At 36.7% G+C, this 25,078-nt stretch overlaps 1 protein-coding gene across 1 annotated transcript in view; it reads left to right on the top strand.

Annotated features, from left to right (window-relative positions):
- Positions 1 to 25,078, top strand: part of sema6ba (sema domain, transmembrane domain (TM), and cytoplasmic domain, (semaphorin) 6Ba) — a 143,442-nt gene that overhangs the window by 79,645 nt on the left and 38,719 nt on the right. Inside the window, exons 2-6 of the mRNA XM_084119738.1 lie at positions 3,789 to 3,912; positions 9,171 to 9,285; positions 10,942 to 11,002; positions 11,116 to 11,178; positions 24,243 to 24,341. Of these exons, the coding sequence (XP_083975864.1) occupies positions 3,807 to 3,912; positions 9,171 to 9,285; positions 10,942 to 11,002; positions 11,116 to 11,178; positions 24,243 to 24,341 (444 nt within the window). The 5' untranslated portion in view covers positions 3,789 to 3,806. The remainder of the gene's footprint in view (positions 1 to 3,788; positions 3,913 to 9,170; positions 9,286 to 10,941; positions 11,003 to 11,115; positions 11,179 to 24,242; positions 24,342 to 25,078) is intronic.

The following is a 25,078-nucleotide window of genomic DNA, read 5'->3' as shown; positions in this document are numbered from 1 at the left end:
ACAGTAGGCTACTCATTGTTTCATCTCATTTAAGTGGTAATACATGTATTTTTGGAAGTAGAAGAAGGGATAATTGCAAGAGGTCTCAAACAAATCCTCACCGTCACGGTCATGAAAATGCTTCAGATCAGGTTTTTTGGCTTTAATGATACAAACACAAAACAAAAGCATGCACATCACTGGCGGACTGCTCAAAGTGGGTAAAAATGACTTAAAACAGAAAACACTATATGAAGTCGGCACACCACGGCTCCAAAAATATAGAAATTTGGCTAAATTGCCTAAAATTTCGATTCTGTCAATAAATGTCTATATTTTTGGAGCCATGGTGTGCCGACATTATATATATATATATTTTTTTTTTTGTTGTTGTTGTTGTTTTTTTGTTTTTCTTTAGGTATTACTGATGAAATTATGTCTTTCAGACTACCTTTTAATAGCATGTCCATGGACTGCCTGAGTGATATTTTTATACAATTATTACTCAAAACTGCAAACTCTTTTTTTTTCTTTTGGATGGCTTTTTTTGTACATTGTTGAAAGTAATATTTTTTATAATTAAATGAATGCTTTTATTCAGCGAGGATGCATTTAACTGGTGAAAAGTGACATTTATGTTAAACGATTTCTATTTCAAAGAAATGCTGTTCTTTTAAACTTTCCATTCGTCAAAGAATCCTGAAAAAAAAATGTTTTTCACAAAAATATTAAGCAGCACAAAATTAATTAGAATAATATTTTTTTTATTGAGCAGCAAATCAGCATAGTTATTAGAATGACTTCTGAAGGATCATGTGACACTGAAGACTGGCGTAATGATGCTGAAAATTCAGCTTTGCATCACCGGAAAACAAATTATTTATTTTTTTAAAGATATTAATGTAGAAAACACTTTAAATCACAATAATATTTCACAGTATTAATATTTTTACTGTATTTTAGGTTTACAGTCAAAGGTAAGTGTGAGACACATTTTCCACTGATTTCTTCAACATTCCCTCTTGATTTTAAAACTGACCAGCATCTTTCTACACTGATCAAAACAATAAGTAAAAATAATTTTTTCTTTGGCAAGTTTTTGCGCAAATATTTTTTAAGTAAATTTCACATATGGAATTAAGTAAACTCTACTTAACTAAGTTAAGTGAAAGTAACAAAGAAAATAAGTAATTTTAACTTGGCTAGTAAAAGGTTGAGTAATATCTATTTAGTTGAATTTTCCTTTGCAATACATTTCACTCAAACAATATAACATTGAATTAAACCACATTTTTAAAGTATATGCTTTACTTAGAAATATCTAAGTAATTAATACAATAGATATTGTGTGAGACACCATATCTACATTTCAAAAGTTACACATTACGTGAGCGCAGAGACCTCAATACTTGGTAGACAATACACAATGACGGTAACATTTGATGGATTGTTTTTGTGTTTGAATGTGTCATTTTGAGTAGAAAATGAACTCCAAATGTCACAAAATGGCAAGTTACTAATCCTAACAACAAAAGCAATGATAAAACAGCTGGAAAACAGTGAAAAATCAACCTAATTAATTAATCAAGGCCCAGTGCATGATGGGAACACCAGTATCAGAAAAGTTGAGTAATTTTACTTAATTTTATAGCGTTGATATTTGCGCTTTCATTTCTACACGCTTAAACTGAGCACTAATATAGAATTTACTTTGTTTTTTAAATTCTTGCCTGAACTAACTTTTTAATGTAAATGACATTGTTTTTTTCTGTAGTATTTACTTCACCACAAAGTCATTTTTATCAGTGTACACCCTAAAAATAATTATTATGCATTCATATTCTTCAAACCCTCAGTTGTCTCTTCTGTCTAAGCATCCTTACCCACTCCTATGTCATGTAAAAATAAAACAAACTATTTGCTTTATGATGAAAGTCAAAAGCCTGGTTCTGTGAGACTGTTCAGATTATGTGATGTATGTTGCTTGACCATGGTTCACTCTGTTGCATGTGTGTTTGTGTCAGTAATATACTGCAGTGGGGAGGGTTGACACGCGCTCATAAATTATCCAATTACTGCAACCATGCTGTGAAATAAAGAAAGGAACAGATGAAAAAGGAGTGTGGAAAAGAAAAGAGCAGATGGTGGCATCGTAAGCCACTGGCCACTCCTTCGTCCACAGACTCAATGAAAAAGGTGCTGAATTTAACTATTAATTTAGTTTCATTTCAGAATATGATGCTATGAAGTAATTAAGGGCACAAAGCATGACTAACACTCAGGATGTTTGATACTCCTTTGTATCATTAATCATTTTACCTTTATCTTTTCAGAGACTGTTTGTTTGTTATATTATTAGCTCCAAAATCTGATATCGTACGAATTTCAACGAATCCGATTCTGTTTATCGATTCCGATTCTTATTGATTCCTAATTTCAATTCCAATAAGGTAAAAAACAAACAAACAAAAAAACGTAGATATCATTAACATTTATTCTAAGTCTTATTGCAAAACATTTCATTGTATCTGAATACTGTGATCAAAAATCAACAGGCTAAAGAACACTTACACAAGGAACTTTTGCCTATGTGGTTTAAAAATACCATAGTAAAAACAACTAGCCTAACTACTATAAATTTAAATCATAAATAAAGACAAACTCAGTAATTAAAAAAGAACAAATAAACAAATTAGCAATCGCACAAATAAATACAACTGAACAAAGATATACAATTGTACGGAAGGTCCATTTAGGGGCTCTGTACAATTGATATAAACAGTGTTTTAAGATTTTTAGGTATTCAGGTACTGAAACTGTAATCAAATGTAAAATAACACTGCACTTTATAAATAAAATATACATTACAAATATAGTTACAAAAGATATTCAGTCAAGAAAAACGAGTGAATTTTCTCTTTGTCTTTTTTTAGTTGATTAACGTTAATTACACAGATGGCAGCAGGAATATTACGCTGCTGTCACTTTAAGAGCTGCATGGATCCAATATACTGTTATAAGTTTTCTTTGTCGACTGTTTCTGTTCTCTTAAGACATAACCGATTGTGTTTACGAGGATATTTTGACATATTTGTGTGTTCATTTGTCCGTTCAAGTGCAAAAAGACACGGAAGAGAACTCAATTCAGTATCGCACACTTTTTTTTTTTTTTCTTGTGGTTTTGTGTGTGCGCGTTATTGCAGAAAAAAGCATGCGGGTCTTCTTGTGCTTGAATGATTAAGGATAAGATAAGAGGGATCTAAATCTGTATTTTATATCAAGTATCCGATTCCTGATCTTAAGTATTTGATTTCAGAATTGGAATCGATTTTCGATTCCCAACCCTACTGCCTGCGCTACTTTTTAGGCATCATGGGTCTGTGTCTGACAAGGTTGTTCCAAACAGTTAGCATGTATATTTTTGTTCAATACTGAAACTATTGATAGATATTTCCATTCCATTTGCATTGCATTCCGACTGCATGCAATATTTGCGTGTGATATTACTGTTATTATTGTGCTTATTAGAGCATTAACCCCTTAGCAAAGCAACAAGCTAACATCAGACTATATTGGAATCTGTGATTGTTGATCAAGTCTCTCATGCTTTCACTATTTGTGTAACTCTAAACAGAGTTGCTGTCCATAAATAGCGTTTCAAATCAGTCATTTAAGAGGTTTTATGTATTTTAGGGTGCTGAATTAGAAGGGTGCTGCCTATGTAGATCACAGCAACTCACTATAGCATTGTAGTGTGTTTTTTTCACCATTTTTGTAACGTAACCATTTATCTTCTCCTGCCTTCACAGATCTGGTGTGTCGCTGCCATGGCGACCCTGACCCCCTGCTTCTTACGGATTTTTGCTGTCCTCCAATTGGCTGCCTGCTCGTTTCCAGAGGAACCTGGCCCTTTAATCTCCGCCCCTGCTGAGGGTAAGCACACGCCCCCTCCCCAATTACACTGTACCAGTTTAAGCAATATCAGCAGGTTCGTTTTCAGTTGGACATACACCGTACGACACATTTATGTTCTTTCATGCCTGCTCATTTAGAGCATAACATCACAGTCAGCATTTAGCTCATAAATTAGCTTTGAGACTTTGCCTTCCAAAAAAAATGCACATCAGTTGGATTTCAAATTACTGTACCAGGTTTCATGATTATGAACATCATAAGAATAGTTTTCTGTGCCAAATTCTATTTAATATTTCCAAAGTCCAATGCCAGTGGTCCATATGATACATTCATAATGTGAATCTTTTTTTTTCCAGTGAAGCCTATGATACCACTGCTATTATTTTGATACAGTAAATACCATTATTTATTTATTTATTTATTTTTTAGATTTTAGTCTTTCAAGTATAAAAGCTAAAGAATAATGACTGTAGGAGTTAACAAATTGGCCACTAACTAAACCTGACTTGCTCTAATAAGGAGTTAATTGATCCTCCCTAGTGAGGGGAGTCTTAAAAGGTCATTGTTTACTCACCCTCATGTTGTTCCAAACCCGTAAGATTTTTGTTCATCTTCGGAGCACAAATGAAGATCTTTTCGATGAAATCTGAAAGCTTTCTGTTCCTCCATATATAGCTACAGTACGCAGCTACCACTTTGACACTTCAAAAAGTTCATAAAGAGATCGTAAAACTAATCCATATGAATTGAGCGGTTTAGTCCAAATTTTTTTGAAGAGACACGATCACTTTATATGATAATCAGATTTAACTTAGCCCTCTATGGCATGGTGTTGCCCTCAGGCAACAAACCACATTTTTGGACCTCACACCGCCCCTTTAATTTTTTTATATATATATTTTTTAATATATAATATCACCTGACATGTCTGTTCAGTGAAATGAGGGGCTGAAGTGGGTGTGACCTTTTTTGGGGGGGTGGAGCTGTGCTTTAATGAAGCAAAACCACATGCTACAGAGTGCCACCAATTAGTAAGATAAATATCACTTTTTAACATGTTTAAGTTAAAATATTGTTTTATTAAAAAATATATGCATGTGCATCAGTATGTAAAGAAGTATGTTTGATTGTTTAAAGATTTATTTTGTTTTTATTTATATACTAAAACTGTGTTTTTTTGTTCGTTGCCTCAGGGCAACACTGTGCTATGAGGGTACTAAAACTCACAAGGTTTTCTACATAGGTGGAATAGGGAAAACAAGCAATATGTGCATTAGAAGGTTTATTTTGACAAACATCAATCACAAATGGTTTCAACCTATCACAAACATCAAATAATCAACAAAAACAACTATTACTACTAATTACAACTAACACCCCCCATAACACTTTATCGTATAAATGTTCATATTCATATGAACATTTACACCAAACACTACACATACACATACATATGGGGGGTGTTAGTTGTAATGTTTCAGTTGTAATGTTTCATGTAATTTTATGATGGATATGTTATCAAGGACCCCCAAGCTCCCAAAAAATGGGGTGAAAGATTTTTTTTCCCAAAAAACAAAAAGTCATGCCATAGAGGGTTAGGCTTTTATAATGAACAATCATCAACTCACACATCAGTTATGGTAAACGGAAGCTCAAGCATGTTCGCTTGACGTGCGAGAACCAATGAGGTTCATTCTCGTGTTACGCTGCACGTTTGAGCTTCTGTTTATGTTCGCTGGTCAATGTTTATATGTGAATAAAAGACTAAATTCAATCTGTTCATCATATAAAGCGATCAAAGTATCTTCATTTGCGTTTTGAAAATGAATGAAACTCGTACGGCTTTGGAACGACATCAGGGTGAGTAAATGATAACACATTTTGGGTGAACTATCCTTTTTAAAAACTACTCTACATATACTAGTTTTAAATGCATAAACTGGTATTTTATGTTTTAAGTTATGTGAGCATGAAATAGATTTACATAATTATACAAAGTTGGCCTGCATCATTAAAAAATAATCATTAAGATTTTTAAGATTTTGGCTAACTGAGAGACCATTTGGTTGCATGAGATGCACCTTGCAGCATAAGAAAAAAATTACCTTTAGAAACTCTGTTAACTTAGGCTACGTTTACACGTGGCCGGTTATTTTCATAAACGGACATTTCACCCTCTCCGTTTTCAGAAAAGTGTTCGTTTACACAAACCCGTGTATATGCCGTCAAGAGCATGCCAAACCTGTAGGTGGCAGTGTAACGAGAAGCTCAAGCCCATGTTAGCCGATCAGAATCCTGAAAATATAGGTCGCACCTTTGACGCAGTGCAAGTTTTGTCGCATACTGTTACGTCGATTGCCGTATACTGTTACGTCGCATACTGTTACGTCGATTACGTCGAAACTGAGAAAAACTGAGTTTTTCTCAGTTTACATGTAAACGTGCAAACAGAGTTTTCCAAAATCTCCACTCTGGCCGGAGTTTTTAGAGGTGCTTTCAGAGGCGAATTCTCCGTTTGCGTGTAAACGAGGGGCACAACCGAAGGGAAATGTCTCCATTTTTCAAAATAACCATGTACGTGTAAACGGGGCCTTAAAGTTAATCCTTATACATTATCGTATAATTCACACTCCACCCTTTAATGTGGTAAAATCACGGTTTTCTTGTGGCTATGTTAACGCTTTTACACTGCATGCTGCACTGCCACTGTTGTGAAGCCAAGACTGTTCTTTTAAACGTACATATGTATGACATATGATGTGTACATGTCGCACTGTTTGTAAATAGTTCAGCACGTTAGTGTTCACGGATGGATGAAATACACCATATGGCTGCGATCTTTTTAAAAGCCTTTCAACATAATGGTGCTGGAATAACGAGACTGTGGATGTGTGTTCGAGTATACAAGGGGTTGTATTCCCTATAGATCCCACAAACCAGAATCAGTGATATTGATGAACAGCCACTCATGCATCTCTAATGATTCAGTAGAGACCAGGGGTTAAAGTTCATCCAGCACAATGTGTATGTGTGTGTATGTGGGTCAAGTTTTGTCCCCACAAGGATAGTTAAACCTGATTTCACCTACGTTGTAGGGTCCTGCCAATGTTTGCTCTCTGCAAGGAAAACGGCTTTGAAAACATACTAAATAATGTCTTAATGGGAAAGTAAAAAAAGCAGAATGGTTTATGTGAGGAGTATATTTAGAGGTAAAGAACAGAAAATATCATTAGCCCAGAAGTCAGCGAAGATAGAAAAACAAACGTGTGTCTGTCTGTCTGTGTGTGTGTGAATCAAAGTGAAAGTGACCTTTTTAAGGGTTTTCCGCATTTAATTACACTTTCCAAAGCACAAAAACATTTAAACCCTTGTGAAATGTGTCCAAACAACTAAAGGCAATACAAGCCAGAAACAACAACAGTATCTCTATACTTCTCTCCTTATTACAGTGAAATAAATTACTAGCAGAAACTGTACAGAATATTATTAGCATTCAGTAAATATGTGTGTGTCCTCAGGCTTCTCTGCCCTCAGACACAGAATGCAGATCCGTCTCTCTGCGGTTGGAGGACACATTCCTGTTTGTTTTTTTTTGTTTTTTTTCATTGGTAATCTGTTTTCTAATTGTGTTTAACCTCTTTCCACAGCATTTGGAAAGCAATTTTGCTTATCTGAAATGTGTGAACGCACTCTGAACTGCTAGCGACTCTTTTCAACAGCGCTTTATGCAGGAGCCTTTTGGGGGACACAATATGAAACTTATCAGCTTTGCTCATGAATATTAATTATGCGACGGGACATTGGCCCAGGAGTCCTAACTGATTGTCTGGGCAGGTTGCATTAGCCACAGCAGGATTAGCGCTTACTGTGTGTGCATCAGTGTTATTTTATTGTCATTTATGTGATATTTTAGTATATATTCATATTTTGTATTAGCTTTTATTTTTATATCTTTAATTTTAGTTTTAGGTTTAGTAATTTAATGTGCTTTTGTCATTTTTATTAGTTTTAAAAATATATATATTTCCATTTAGCTTTAATTTATTTTTATTTCAGTTTTAGGGTACGTTTACAAGACAACGATGTTCTAAAAATGGAAAAGTTTTTCCTTTGCATTTTTCTCGTACAGACGACAACGTTGTCAAAAGGATCCCCATCCACACGGATCCGTGAAAAGTTAAAAACGCTGTATTATACTGCCAGGCCAGTAGTTGGCGATGTCACTTTTTTTAAAGAAACTACGCGTCTATAGTCTGAACACGTACGTATGCGCATGATGTCACCGTTTTCACAAATTCACATTCTTGTTGAGACGATAATGGTATAATTTTTTTTAAAAACTTGCACTTTGAAACACGTTTTCAAAAGTTTGCATTTTCAGGCACCCAACATGCTGGCAAAAATCCGTTTTTAGTTGAAAACGGTGTTGTGTAAACCTCCTTACTTTTAGTAATTTTACTACTAAATTTTTTCAGTTCTAATTTTTGTAAAAATAGTTTTCGTGCTATACAAGTTGACAGAGGTCATGTGAATTTTTTCATGGATATTCTGGTTATTGGGACTGGGGGGTGTCCAGTTCTAAAATCATAAAAATTTATATGTAATATATACATATTATGCATTCATAATGTGAACAAATTGTTCTTTATAGTCATTCATTTTTACAATGAATCAGTTCAGAAACTAGTCTAAATAATGATTCAGTTCAACTCACTGATTCAGTGATTCAGTCTAAGTGTGTTATCAATTCACTGTAATGGATTATCAGTAAGCAATGATGTGTATTCCTTTTTCTCATAAAAAGCTATCACATAACTTATGAAGACTTGGCACACAAGTTGTATATACCAATCTTATGATGCTTTTATGGTGATTCCTTATTTGTTGTAATTGCGTCTAGTCAGAGCGACCAGTATATTATGAAAGAAAGAGAGGTTTGGAATGACATGATGGCGGGTAAATAATGACACAACTGTTATTTTTGGGTGAACTTTCCCTTTAGGACGACTTGTTGTTGGACTCTGACACAATGATGTATGTCTTTGTCCTTTATTCCTGTCTCTGAGGTCTTCCATCTCTAACTCTTCTGGGAAAGTGATGGACGTATTCCTGCCTGTGGTTTAGTGTCTGTTTCATCTATCTATACTTCATATTGTGGCTCTTTTGTTTGGGTGCCCCTAATGTCTCTCTTTTCCATCTCAACTAGTCATTTTTTTCCCACATGTTGACATCCCCGTTACACCCTTCTGAATTCTCTCTGTTTCTTTATCTCTAAGTGGTGAGGCGATATCCAGTGTTTGTGGGCCGAGCGCATCGCTCTTACACCCGTCAGGAGCCGCTGTACATTCAGACCGTCCTGAAAGTCAATCGTACACTCTACATTGGAGCCAGGTAAAGTCCACATGCATTCACAATGACTTAACATACACATTTTAAATTTGATCATTTTTATAATAATTGTGCAAAATTGCACATGCTGTACTAAGGAACAAGTGTTACTGTAAATCGATTCATTCATGCACTCATTCAAGATTCGTTCACTCAGTAACATCACCGTATTTGGTTTTACTTTATAGATTCAAATGACATGAATATAATATCCTCTCTTTTATTAAAAGCTTTCTGTTTCACTAATCCATCTCGGTACCTAATTGGTCTTAATCGGAAGTGACAAGTTACAAAATGAGAAAATGTCATTACCGTTTTCAAGCTCTGAGATGAACACCCATGTCCTAATAGCTCAACACAATGCACCAATAAAGCAGCATGTTCTTGACACACTGTCAAAGTATGCATGTGGAAATCTGTCTCCAGTTCGACTGGTGTTACATTTAGCTACATCTTTGAAATCCGTCACATGGAATCCGCCTTCAAAGTCCGAGCTGGGAGGATTTAGACTCTCCGGGGAGTTTGCATGTGGTCCTGGTTAGGCAGTGGTTGAATGCTAAACCTCTGTTCGCTGACCTTTAACCATTACACAGTCAAGCATCTCGAACGCTTGCTCTCTATCTCTGAAGCTAGAGAACATATATAGTCTATCTTGAGTTTCTGAGCTCTTATAAACTCTTTTACACATTCTGAAAAGGTGGAAACTCTGATAAACCAGTTACTTTCACCACAGAACTCTGAGGCTGACATCTCTAGAGCTGAGAACTCAAATTTAAACTTTCCCATAGACAGGTTGATGGATTTGTTTTATCAAAACCCTTTAGTGCTTCAGTGTATGAGGTGGTGCTAAAATGTATCTTCACAGACTTTCTGTCTCGTCTCGGTTAGTCACATGATTTAGGCTGCAATTTGATTTGCATACATCTAATATGCACTACACTGTGACTATGAAAATATTCTTAAGACAGCAAATCAGAATGGGTTATTTCTTCAGAAGCCATTGTTTACATGACAGTGTTATTTAAGTATTATTTATACTTAGTAGGCTATTTATTTATATTTAAAAATATTAGCTTATATTTGTTTAGTTTTCATTTTAAATTTAGTAAAACATTTTTTTTATATATTTCTGTTTAGCTTTAATTTATATTTATTTCAGTTTTAGTAATTATAGTACTCAATTTTATTTCAGTTTAAGGCAACATATTTTTCAAATTTAAAATTTTTCGTCCAATATTTATATATTTTTTTCATTTCAACTTTATTATCGGAAACAGTTTTAGTTTTACTCGCTATATTCACTATATGTCAAAATATTAATAAGGGTTGTTTTAAGATGATATGTCTTCAGTTAAGTTAATTTTTTTTAACCCAATTAGTAATTTTTTCCTCTCTTTTTAAGCATAAACCTCATTCTTTTTTGTTAAATTACTGAAAACAATAATGTAATGAGCAGGGTGTATTTAATAAGAAGATATATTCACTGGAAACAACTGTCACAAAATGTGTTTTTGTGTGTAGTCGAATGCATACTCTATAGTTTGAAAAGGATGTGAATTGGGGTACAGTATTTGTGTTAAATTAAGTTCCTTTTCCATTTTCATTGTTACTGATGGTCCATGTATGCGGTGTGCGTGTTGTGTGTGTGTGCTGGTGCAGAGATGACCTTTATCGAGTGGAACTGGACCATGTATCTGGAGATGAAATGTTCTACAGCAAGGTGAGCCCTTGTGCTGCTCTCTGTCTCTTACACACACATAATTGCATGTTTGAACACTTCGCGTACCCTCCCATGGATGTGGGTGATGATTTAATTCCTTTGTCATTTTGCAGAAAAGGACGTGGGAATCCAATAAGAATGACATACGCATCTGTAGAATGAAGGGCAAACATGAGGTGAGCGTTCAGTGCCAAATAACACAAATGTTTTTTCACGTTCCATGGCTTTTTAAGCGCTATCTGTGTGGAGAAATTCATTCAAAGCATTTTGAGTGATTTACTTGCCAAGAGCTGGATGTTTCAAACCTGTGGCAGTTTTTAATTTCTACTGTAATTATTAGCTTAACGTTACTGTCAATTTAGCTGTCAGTTACCTTTTACTGTATGACTCTTGTTGTTTTATCACATATGCTATCTTTTCTTGTGTTAATGTGTCTCTTATGTTGTTGTGTTAAATATTAATTTGATGCGTAAACAGCAAACACTAATACAATTCATGCAGCATACGTTCTTAGTTTTTTTTACATTTACATGCATTTATTCAAAGCAACAATAGAGGGACATGCAATTTGTCAAAGAGCTAACAGTATTCATAGTATACAATGGCAGGTTTATTTGGAACAATGTACACATGCTTCTTCTGCACATCCTTCAATCAAAGAAATAATATCCAAAAATAACTAATGCTTTGTGCAATACCTGAAATTGGGCAAAACAGTTTCTCTACTTTAGTCCACATTAATTTAGCACTGCGTGTGTTATTACTGTATATCAATATGAAATTTAAATTATGCGTTTTAATTCTCTTTTAGGCAAACACGCCACTATTCTATGAGTTAATGAGGCTCATTGTAGAGTGCACAGGATTCATGAAATGTAATTTTATTGAAAGTCAATATTCATGTAGTTTTGAGTGTATCACATACTGGCGTCTCCATTGGAAACAGTTTTGTCTTTTATTCAGCACATTTGGACCTGACAGCTCCTGCAGCAGCTCACTTAAGAAGCTCAATAATGAGAGATCGACATGCTGGTTTGGTAAAAACAGGTGTTACTCAGTCATTACACAATGAATGACTGAAGTTAAGATGATTTTAAGAAGGTGATTTGCCACATTATTAGGAAACATGGCCTTTGTCGCACATGATCTGTTAAGGGATAGATCATGATGACACAACACTCTTAAAAATAAAAGTTCTTTAGTGGCATCTATGGTTCCTTTAACATCCCCTTTTCATAGGTTGGAATAAAATGGTTCTTTTAAAGGGGTCATCAGACGCCCATTTTCCACAAGTTGGTATGATTCTTTAGGGTCTTCATGTAAAGTTTGTAACATACTTAAAATTCCTCAATGGTTGTTTAAAACAACACCCCTTTTATCTCCTCAAAAACAGCTCTGTTCACAGTGACCCGTTTCGGTGCATGTCTCTTTAAATGATAATGAGCAACTGCTCACCCCACCCCTCTCTTCCATGGCTGGTGTCCACACATAAAGTGCTGCCTTGGCAGACAGTATACAAATGGTTGAGGGCGGAAATATGCTAATACGGGACAGTCCATCAGTGGGCGTGGGCGGAGCATCAGCATGTATGATGTCATATTGCTCAGAAAATCCAAACAGCTTGATTATTGAGAGTGTTTAGGCCAGAGGTGCCCAATCCTGCTCCTGCCGATCGACTGTCCTGCACAGTTCATCTCCAACCCTAATCAAACACACCTGCCTTTAATTTTCAAGTGATCCTGAAGACCTTAATTGGTTGCTCCAGGTGTGTTTGATTAGGTTTGGAGATGAACTGTGCAGGACAGTTGATCGGCAGGAGCAGGATTGGGCACCCCTGGTTTAGGCTTTTTGAGGATTTAAATTTTTTTTTCATTATATGGTGGTTGTGTTCACACACTGCAAAGACATATTTATTTATATGCAAACACTATATAAAAGCGAATTTTACATCCGACGACCCCTTTAAGAACTTAAAAGTTCTGAGGGGAACCCAAAATGATTCTATTATGGCATCACTGCGAAATCAACCCGGTTTGGAACCTTTATTTTCAAGACCAACAACCAACTAGTTGATTTAGGGCTGCATAAAAAAAAAATATAAAAAAAAAGAACTAAATCAGTATTATAATGTGCATTTGGAAATGCAGTGTGCCAACCATCTTCCCTTACTTGTTATGATGAGAAGTGCTTAAAAACTGACTGTTGTCAGCAAATAAGGTTTAAGGGATTTCTGCATTTTTTCCACCGAAATAAAAGCTTGGTGGTTTGAAAATTAAGAAATCAAGTATAGAATAAACATTATATTCTTTTTCTGAAATGCTTGATTTTTTTTTATTTTACAGTGAATTATTAAAATAGTAATATTTCTTTTATATATATATATATATATATATATATATATATATATATATATATATATATATATATATATATTTGTATTTAGAAATAATAATAATAATAATTATTATTTTATTGTCATATTTTAGTCATATTTTTATAGTCACCGATTTTTATCAGAAAAATCTCAATTCGAAATTGTGCAACCCTAAGTCGATTAGTGTTATACAGTATACTGTATAATTTAGCAACATGGCATCATGTTCTCCTTTTAGTCATGGGTAGTTTAATTATATAAAAAAGGCTACCACTCCTATACATTTACATTTACATTTATTAATTTCGCGGACCTTTATGGATTTTGCATTCTGCATTCATTCCTTTTTTAATGTGCCTGGAGTGTTGCATTTTTTAAGGAATAGTACACCCAAAAATAAAAATCCTGTCATTTTCTCACCCTCAAATTATTCTAAACCTGTATGAGTTTCTTTGTTCGTGTTGAACACAAAAGTTATTTTGAAGAATATGGGTAATTAAACAGTTGTTGGTCCCCATTGACATGAATGATAAAGGTATGGGGAAGCCAACGGGAACCAGAAACTGTTTGATTACCAACATTCTTCAAAATATCATCTTTTTTTGTTCAACAGAACAAAGAAACTCATTATTTTGGGGCGACCTATCCCTTTAAGACAACATGAAATGAAAAATACTTCAGCTTTTGAATCGCACCTCGAGACCCCTGTGTTCTGCAACCTAATTAGTTGATTTTGAAAATATGTAGGTTTTTTCCCCCAAATCCCTTGATCTATCCTGCCCAAATAGTTCTCCTCAACTCTTGGTTTATTATTCTCTTTAACTTCAGGAGATTGTGAAGGTCTGTTTTTTAAGCTGAAGTTGGGCTGAGCTCAGTTCTCATGTCCCAGACGCGATTGTGTCTTTCTTTGAAGTTTTCGTGATAAACCTGTTCTTATTCTTCAGTTTCAGAGGCTAATTACCTTCTGCCTTCTGCCCACCTTCATAATGTAGGAGTCCTGCTTTCCCGCTCTTTCGCAAACCAGGGCGTTTTAATAGATGTGTATGACTGCAGGGGAGAGAACTTCAAGGGACTGAGTGTCAAACCTGGACAAGGATTATTGTTTGGCAAGAGGGAGCTTACAAATTAGACCTGTCTGCCACCCTCCCACATGTTCGCAGAAATCTGAGACATCAAACACGCACCTGTGAATCTCTGCCTCCGGCACTTTCTGCAACAGGGTCTCATTCTCTCTCCTCCTTGCTTTTTCTTTCTTGCCCTTTCCGTGTTGTTTTTTGTTCGTGATCACTAATTACCTCATATAAACTGTTTTTTCACAGCATTCGTCTCTAATTGTATGAGATTGACAGAATATTAGCGCAGACGGACAGAAAAAGAGCAAGAAAGGCCAGAAACACTTCAGTTTGAGAAACACGTCCAATTACCTGTCCTTCTGTCAGATATCTGACCACACACCTCCACACACCACTGATATCAGACTGCTGATCCAGGAGCCAGTTTTTGCATTTCATATGCTCTAGAGTCTAGAATAAGATTAGATGGACTTTAGAAAGTGCTGTCAGATGAAATGTTTGATCTGATCTAGCATTTGTTCCTTTAGTAATTGTGGTCTTGCTACTTGATTTAAGCTGACATGATTTGATAATGAGGGAGGAAATTCAATATCCTCTGGTGGAGAACAGTGACTGGATCTAAAACCCTCATATCTCGATCGATGTTAGTTATCAAAACCACACCGGAAAAAACCCGCAACACACAGTAGACACTAGTTTTTTGCATCGCAAAGCTGCTCTCCCGCACTGTACGACTTGACAGACAACTACATGTCGGGCCCTATCGTGCTTGTGTTTTTTGCTAGTTTCAGCCCAACGCAGTTATCATTTTCGCGTCCTGCACCACATTGTTTAAATAGCAAATGCATTTGCGCCCATTTGTGTGCTGGTCTGAAAACAAGGTGTGTTCAGGCGCATTTCTATTTTGAGGCAAATGAACTAGACTGTGCCATTGACCAATTGAAACCTGGTCTAAAGTCAATGGCGCAATATTTTTTTGGTTATTTAAAGAGCGCGTTAGTAATGTGCGCCTATAGGCGGGTCCACAACGCGCATACACTTTGTCCCTCAAATGGTTTGCTTGCGTGTTTTAACCTTGCGCACAAGCAGATCCATTTCCTCGCTAGAGAAGTGAAATTCCGCCATTTAAATAGCAATCTGCCATGGCGCGAGCGCAACTGGCTTTTAAAAGGAATGGGAGATGAGACTCTGATTGGTTTATTGTACGTTATGCCCAAAACACACCCATTACTCATTAAGAGAATAGGGACAAACCTTCTAGACCATGCGCAGGGTGTGCCGACCATTTTCCCTTGCAAAAGTGGATTCGCTTTAGACCATGCGCTTAGATTGTTAAAATAGGGCCCGTCCAGTCCGGTTCCGTTCACACAGCGTGTGTTTTCAGAGAATGCGGTTGTGAGTCCTGAAAATGTATGAGTTCGTAATACAAAAAAAAGTTTGGTTATAGAATGTGGTTGTCACTCCAGTACATAAACAAACTGTGTGTGAATGTAACCGTATTAAGGACTGACAACCGTATTCTGCTGCTGTGTGAACGTGGCCGAAGTGACCAGTTCAAATCCAATCAAAACAGTTTCAACGTAGTGTTGACAGTGGTGCATTAAACCACAATAACATCTTCAGAGGTAGATAAATTGATCATTCATAATTCATATGAAGGCTCTTCAGATGCATGAATTGAATTATTGCATTTGGCTGTCTCTCGGCCTGCTTTGATTGGCTTTTATGAAGCACAAGATAAACAGATTTCTACAGCAACAACATTGTGACTACAACAAGATCACATCTGTCTCCTGTGATACCTGTCTCCACACTCTGTGTGTGTGTGTGTGTGTGTGTGTGTGTGTGTGTGTGTGTGAGTGAGAGTGAGAGATACTGTAGAGAGAGAGAAAGACATAAAAGACACACACTGCCCCTCGAGTGTCTCGACGTGTTACAATTGTCGTTTCTACTCGCTTGAAGGGCACTGCAGGAAGAGAACTGTATTTGGTCGTTCTGAATGAAAATGAGCAATGGGATTCCATCATGAAGGATTCACTGAATATCTTTTTGTTCAGTCCTGGAGAAAATTTTATTGCTCAGATATTGCTATTTTACAGCTCAAGGCACTTCATGGGTTTCATTGAATTTTGTCACAGATGTTTTGCCTAAAATGTCTTAGGAGTAATAAAGTTGAGACAAATGCAAAATTGCAGGGAGCTATAAAGCTAAGTATGTGAACCCTTTGGATTTTTGCATGCAGTGAAATTCGATCTAATTTTCAGCTCTTAAAAATATAGTCGCAACAATCTGAATACACTGTGAATAAACATTCACAATTGCTATTTTAAAAGTTGCACATTTCATGTTTAATACGATGTAATTTGTGATTTCTCTCTTGCGTATATTTCAGAGAGACGAGACTGTGTCTAAGCACTGAATGTGCAGTTATCCATCTATATCTTAAAGGGGCAGTAAGCGATTTCTGAGAACGCTGTTGAAAGCAGACCGAGCAGCGCAACACACTTGTGGCTAATCAGCAGTGAGGGGCGTATCCACTCATGATAGGGCAGGAGAGAGAGTGAGCGAGGGAGATTTGAAAAAAGACTGTAGAAAGAGAGATGGTTGAGAGACATTAAAAAAGAGAAAAGCTCAGAGGAATATCACTAGAAAAAGAAGAGTTATGATCAGGCAAGAGCTTTATGACCTGTGTTAATATTAGAAAAGCTTTCCAGTGCTGGAGAGACCGAAGCGCGAAGGCCTGAAAACGGACGCAGAGGTTGCGTTATTTCTGCTCCACGTGAGTAACATTGGTTTTGTTGTTTCACAGAATCAAGATATGCTGTTGTTGTAATGCTAGCTATAGTAACAGGACAGTTTTGAGTGTCATTGTTTGTCTGCTGGCGACTAACAACCTTCCTTGTCGTTCATTTGTCATCTTTGCTTTATTTTTTGTGAAGCATTATTTTTCTTTGCTTTAGCTATGATAAAGAGACATCCACTCTTGCAATTGGGAGCGGAGCAATGAAGGGAGCGGTGTGTTTGTTCATTTCAAAAATCAACAGTGTTTCCCCGAAATTCTTTAAACAAGGGTTTCCCAAATGGGGACTTGCAAACCCCTGGAGTTTCACAAGGGAACTGCTGGGTATTCGTGAATCGTTAGTTAATGAAAAGCTAATAATGAATGAAATCAAATGAAATATAAAAATAAACAAATGGGGCTGCACAATTAATCAAAATAAAACTGAAACCCGATATATCTTAACAAATAGCGATTTTTCAAATCAAAAGCTGTGATTTATAAATATTTGTTTTGGAGCTTGTAGTGTTAGTTGGTTCTTGTAAAGAGTGAAACCAAGTGTGAACACCCTTAAAAGTAACTATTCTCTTAGTAGAGTCTTTGTTATTTTTGTCTGGGTGTCTCCGTAGCAATATGAGACATTTTTACATGAAATTAAATGTTATATCACAATTGAAATAAATAAATAATCACAATATAAGTTTTGGCAAGTTGTGCAGACCTGTATATAAATAATGAAAAAATAAAGCACTTGCTAAAAATAGATATTTAATCTGTTTTCTTGCATATCATTTGACAATTAATTGATTACCAGAGAGCTGTGAATATGTCATTGAATAATTGAAATATTAACTAACTTAACAGAGCCTCTGCTTTTAAACAACAATAACAAATGTCTTATTCTAGCTTAATGCACTCTTTTTTATCAACATTTGAATATGGGTAAGTTTCATAAAAAAGCACCATTTTGAACAAAAAACTGAGAAAATTGAATTTTTTTTCAATTCATAGATAAGCTGTCAGCCGAACCCTTGCAGCGCTATTACACGTCTTCTGAAAGGGTACAGAATCTTCGGATCCAAACACAGGCAAAAAAGGAGCAGAAACAAGCGATAAAAGCATTCGCTTGTTTCTGCTCCTTTTTTGCCTGTGTTTGGATCCGAAGATTCTGTACCCTTTCAGAAGACGTGTAATAGCGCTGCCTACATCTCAGAGGTTCGGCTGACATAACAGTCTGGGAACCTCTGCCTTACTGAGTGATTTTGGTGCAGAAAGAAGCAGAAAAGCAATTTGAGTGGGAGGAACGGGAGCAAACGGAGACATGCAGAGAGAGAACAAGGAGTGGTGGAGAGTGAGAACGGTGAGAAGAAAAGCAGGAGAGTAAGGGAGGAGAAGACCGACTTTGATCAGAGTAGAAAGGAGTGGAGTCTGCTAGGGTGCGAGAACGTATACTGCCATGTCGCACGCTCTAATCTGAAGAATAAATTTTGACACTTTCTTGATGGTGTTTCACAGAGACCTGAAGCAAATGTGCTCTTCCCCAGAGCGAAACCTGCTTTTTACACTTCTGACGGGCGTACGGATCGACCCGCTCGCAATCCTGCATCTCTGATGAATTCAATTTTACAGTTTATGAAGCGGAACGTAAGATCTCCCCTCCCCTGCAGAGAGTTTACAGCGCACTGACACAGCTGGGCCGTTTTGCTCACGTTCGTCTGTATGTTTATTGTGAGTCCTGAGAGGAATAGATGGTGCTAAAGACATTTATTAAGTTTCTTAATTTGATCTAGTTTTCATCAATGTTCTCAGCATCTAAAGCAGAGTTCCTTTCCTGCTGATGTAACCAAGGCCTTGTGGGCAGGGAAATATAATATTAATCAACTATATGTTTATTTTGTAAATGTGAGTGAGTTTCTGTGACATTCTCAGTGGTTTTTAGAGCTTTCATGGGTGGTTGCTTGGAGTGATGGCCCAAGATGGTGAACGTGATTTCACCAAGTACCTTCATCTATGATCCTGGATCAACATCTTTTTTTGATCCTGGAACAACATTACAATCAACCAATCAGATTTGAGGGACAAGTTTACAGTTTATGTCAAGTTTAGGCTTTCAATCAGGGTTAGGTGCTTCTACATCAGTGTTATTCATTATAATTTCCCTTTGATTTTAGGGATAACTTGTGGATAAGGTTAGGTTTAGGGGTAGGGTTAGGACAACATTTTCGGACAGGATCAAGAAAATATGTTGATCCAGGATGTCCTACTTGGCAAAATCACGGTAACCGTATGTAGATATGGCTTAGGTCAGGAATTTTTGCCTGTTTTATCACTCACAAGATAAAACAATGTCTGTAATGGTACACCTCTCCTCTGCAAGCTGCACAATGTATCAGATCCATAGCACAAATAGTGCAGGAAAAGTTACAGACTGAAGTATGATCCCTAAAGTGAAGTATGAGTAATAGTTACTTACGCTGGTCTCAGACTACAGGATTTTTTAAATTGTAAAATCTGGTTGCATCACGCACATTTATTCTTTCAAATCTCAAACCTGCACACACTACAAGATTTAAAAATCGTGGCGCATCACACATTACAAGATCTTCTTAAGATAATCATGCCAGATAATCACCTGACGTGATCTCACAGGAAGCGGATGTAAACAAAATGGATACTGTGCCGCAGCAACTTGCTGTAGACATTAAACGAGGAGACATTATAAAGGCAGCCGTGGTGTTGCTGCATTTCGACCAGCTGTTCCTCCATCTCCATTGTCCACTGGACCCATAGAGCTGCTTGATGTTTCGCGGCCGCCTTTTTTTAAAAGTTCCATCACTTCCGTCTCCTTGTAGACTTGTCTCTCATTGGCTATTGTGGAAGTACTGACGTAATCATAGTCATCCTGATTTAAAATCCTCAATATCAAACATGTGTCCGATGTAAATGCCTCACATTACCAGATAATCTGGGCGGAACATTGGAACCGACCAATGCCCTGGACACGGTTTTTATCTCCAAATACTGGGATGGGTAAACCGGGCATAAATCGGCCTGAAACTCTTGTAGTCTGAGGATGGCTTTACTAGTCGCCTTATGTAAAATAGCAATAGCCACTTACAATCCAAACAAAAAGATAAAATGTCAAATTACAGAAATTAAATTCATTGTTGATCCACATTGATAAAAACTATTAAAAACGCTGTATTTTACTGCTAGGCCAGTAGTTGGCGATGTCACTTTGTAAAGAAACACTATGTGCCTTTAGACTGAACACGTAATACACATGTGCATGACGTCACCGTTTTCACACATTCGTCAAATGTTTTTAGTTTATAAAATTTTGCATTTTCAGGCCCCAAAAACGCTGTTGTCGTGTAAATGAATGCCTGGCCAAAATGCATACAAGGCTTTCAGTTGGAAACAGTGTCGTGTAAACGGCCCCTAGGGTGAAGATCAGCTGGATTTTCTTCTAATTGGTGGGTAATTATGGGCAAATTGTTGCCTAATTTTGCCACTGTTTTTGCATTGTCTCCTGATGATCACCAAGAAAAACACACAGAGGGGAAAAAACTGGCATTGCTGATGCGGGAATGTTAGAGCACCTCAATACCTCAATCTTTCACAGCATCCAGGTGGAAATACTCACGTAAAAAGAGGTGAAAGGTTGTCATTTTATATGCTTAGACACACACTCTTCAGCTTATCAAAAATGAAAAGATCCCTGTCTGTTCTTCTATTCAAACACATGCTCACACAAGCTGTAAGTTGATCTATCAATAGGGAGTGTGTGTTTAACGCTGTGTGCAGCTTGAATGCATTTGTAACGACACTTAGATCTACATCTCTTGTGCAAACACACACGGTGGACTTGCATCTGTAACAACACATAGAACCTTGGCAGTCCTGCTAATCACCTCAAAGAGCCTGACCTCAGTGTCGGCCCCCTCGGGTTTCAGCTCCACCAGGGGGCCCAGCCAAACTCAATGGGCAGAGTGGTGAATGGGTCCTATGGTGGAGCTGCACGTTGGGGCCCACATGCAGAGGTTTCAGCAAAATACACAAAACCACTTCAAAACGTTCCATTGATGTCCGTCAGGGAACAAAGACATTCCTGATTCATGAGTGTTCGCAGCTGGTTATCCAGTAGGACTGCTTTTATAGCTGGACTCACGTCATGATGCATTCAAGTCCAGCTACTTCCTGTTTCTGTGCTACACAAAGACATGCAGCACCATTGTGCCTATTTAGTCCAAATACAATGTAAAAACCAGGAGAAAAATGTATGTTATAGGGCAAGGGTCTTCAACCGGGGGTCCCTAGGGGGTCCGCAGTGGTACTGCAGGGGATCCTTCAATTAATGTTTGATCACAAATAATTTTTTGTTAAAAAAAATAAAACATTATAAACAGATTTGTGCTCTGTTCTCTGGAGAACGTGAAATGTTCCTATTTTTTGCAGCGGTGAGAAATGTAGCCAATCACAGACATGTTTGTTGATCTCTTGAACGCGATGGCCAATCAGAGTTAAGTTAGAATCCACTCGCCACTCAAACGCCGGAGTTTTTGTTAAAGTGCTGAGTTCTGCCCACTCTCGCGAAACGTCTCTTTAACAAAGACATGATGCAAGTAAGATATTCATTATGCAGTGTGTGTGTGTAGACAACTTTATTGATTTTATTGGAACGTTGTGAGATCGCGAACTAAGATGAGTGACAGCATTTTAGTGATTGTAAAGTGAGGCTATATAGATATAATAATCTATTAAATAAAAGTATTGTTTTTCAAGCTGCTAAGAGGACTGATGGCCAATTACATGCTGCAAAGTTTCGGAAGTGACATCTTCACATAAATGCAGGATTCACTCTCGAAAGTGCAATTGACATAGTGATACAAGCAAGGGACAAAAGTATGGCATGTCAAAATAGAAATGCACAATGTAAATGCAGACTAATAGATTACTAGAAAAAATATTCGTATCATTATATTTTTTTAATTCCATTCAAATTGTTGGTGAAAGTAATGACTTGTAAATAATGTTAAATGTCTCACATTGCTATTCTTGTTATGGTGGAGCTTTTGCTAACACATTACATCTGCACTTTAACCCACACTCATTTACGTATTGATTTGATTCTTAATTGTCCACCTGACAGTAAAATTAAAATGTTAATTTTTAATAAACTTGTAGCTAAATTTCAGGTAAATGTTTAGTTGACCATCTGATTAATAAAATAAAAATGTATGACTGCAAATCCATTAAAATAATTTACAACTGCAAACAACTAATGAATTGGGATTTGTATCGCAACGTGTTGTTTATTATGATACATAAATCTTAATTTTAACAATGAAAGTATTAGACAGAGTGATGCATGTGCAAAAACAACAATGGTTTCGTTTCTATTAAAGGTTGTATCAGCGATTGCACGGCTGCACGCGAAGTCGAGCACAAAACCTCACAACACCCACCCCCGTTGGTGATTGGTTGGAACACTATTTATTTTGGTTTTGAGTGGTTGGTGAAACCATTTGTTTTTGTGTGCAGATCTCAGAGCCTAGGCTGCCTACAGAGACGTGTTTTTTTGACGGCCTGCTTATGGGGCGGGCAGCTAGCGGATCGTTAGGAAAGATTGTGATAATTTATGTTTGGGCCTTTTTTGGGCCTGAAATCGCTGATACAATCTTTAATATTGAAGGCTAGCCTATGCTTAATATGTAGCTTTGTTTGACACATTTTGTATCGGGGTTCCCTGCTTCATGGGGTACTTGCCCTGAAAAACTGAAAAACGTTGAACCGTTATAGGGTGATGCCCACTGTGTGGGCTCTGTGACGGAGCTATGAGCTGGGACCTTCTTATCTAGTGTCTGTCTTCAAAAACAAACACAGCTCTCAAAATAATGATGTCTGGGGGAAAATGACTTGTGAAGCTGTGTAAATATTTACAGCCTTATTCTTTTGTCCATCTTACCCTACCCTTTCATGTCTGACCCATTACACACACGCGCACACGCACACACTATGTTTTTGTTTGTCTCTCTCCTTCACTCAAATTTTAATTAGTATTCAGATGACTTTGTTAAATGACATGAAAGTCAAATGCTGCTAAGTCATTGTTATTCAAAGAAGATCAGCCCGGCAAAACAAATATACACAGTTTGAAATCATTTCCGCTGTTCCACACAATAATTAATAGGAATAGTCATTTTTATTGTGTTTATGCATATTGAGATAACATAATTATTCAAACTCTCGCTCTCTCTTTCTTTCAGTTTTAATCCCAAAAGCTTTTTGTTTATTTCCAAAACTCTCAGACCTCTGAAGCCTACTCTATTAGCAATAAAAGGACAACAGGGCAAATAAAAAATACAAGTAATGTTAATAAATATTAAATATTAATATATTTTAATATAATATAATAATTATATTTTATTTATTAAAATTAAATTCTATTAAAATATTTTATTTATTTTATATTGTATTGTATTTTATATTATATATTATTTAAATTTAATTTATTACATGGTACATCAGACATGGAATCATAATACCACAAATCACATGTATCATGTGAATCCTATAAAGTACCTAGGAAAATATAATGAAAATACTATAGTATAAAAATATGGCACTCATTCGCTACCATGGTAAAATATTGTATTGTATTGTATTATATTGTAAACAACATAAGAATCAACAAATTTGACAACTTGAATGAATACTGTAACAAGGTTTGTTGATAAGGGAAGAAAGAGGCGGGAACCGGAGCCCCTCACGGAGACTGCCGCATAAACTAAAATAAAGCACCAATGTAAAATCCCACGCCTGGTCCTCTCTTGTCTTGCACTGTCACCTTTTGTCCTTCCGGAGTTCCTCCGTGGGACTCGAGACCGGTGTGGCGCAGGTGACGCTAGCACTCACGCTCCGCTCCCACAGCTCTCGGCCCCGCCCTGCTTGCCACAATATATAATAGTATAAACAAGAGTAAATTGTTCTATTTCTCTCTGTTTACCTCAGGAGGAGTGTCGTAATTATATTAAGGTGCTGTTGAGCCATGATGGAGGGCTGTTCGTGTGCGGGACCAATGCTTTCAACCCGCTGTGTGCCAATTACACGGTGAGTGTTCCTCAGTGCCTGCAGACTTCACTGTCTCCCCTGTGTTTACCCTCAGCAAACATGTAGAGCATGTAAAGAGTAATATTACACAAACATCACAAGATCCAGTTCTGTTCATCCTAAAATATGTAGAAGAATTTCTCCAGGAGTTGTTTTAATTTTGAGCTTCTATGTATGTATATGTATGTATGTACAATATGAGATTTCAGCTGTATGCTGATTCTTTTTTAATTAATCAAGCTGACTCAAATCTTGAGCTCATGAAAAAAAAAATATTTTGCGTATTTAAGTACACTGAAAAAAGGACCAATTTTCAGAAATTGCTAGTACATTTTACTATTAATGACAAAGAAATAGCAAGTTGCATATAAATATGAAAAAAAAAATTAGAGCGTATAGTCAGCCCGTTCTCATCCCAAGGCGTCATATACTGACGCTTTTGAAATTTCTTCAATATCCGACGCACAGGGCACCCTTAGGCGTCAATATGAGACGCAGATAAATATGAGTCTAGGATGCGCCTCCTAGTGGTCTAACCCTAAACCTACCCCAGACCTAAACCTACCCATAACCGGCGTCTCATATTGACGCTAAAGGGTGCCCTTTGCGTCGGATATTGAAGAAATTTCAAAAGCGTCAGTATATGACGCCCTAGGATGAGAATGCGTTGGTATAGTGTATACACTGTATATAGAACCAGTTCTTTTTTAAGTACTAAAAGAATAATATTTGTTAAT

Source organism: Abramis brama (genome assembly GCF_963993115.1).
Source record: "Abramis brama genome assembly, chromosome: 7".
Taxonomy (NCBI): Eukaryota; Metazoa; Chordata; class Actinopteri; order Cypriniformes; family Leuciscidae; genus Abramis; species Abramis brama.
The sequence above is the reverse complement of the archived record's forward strand: the minus strand, read 5'-3'. Positions and strand labels throughout refer to the sequence as shown.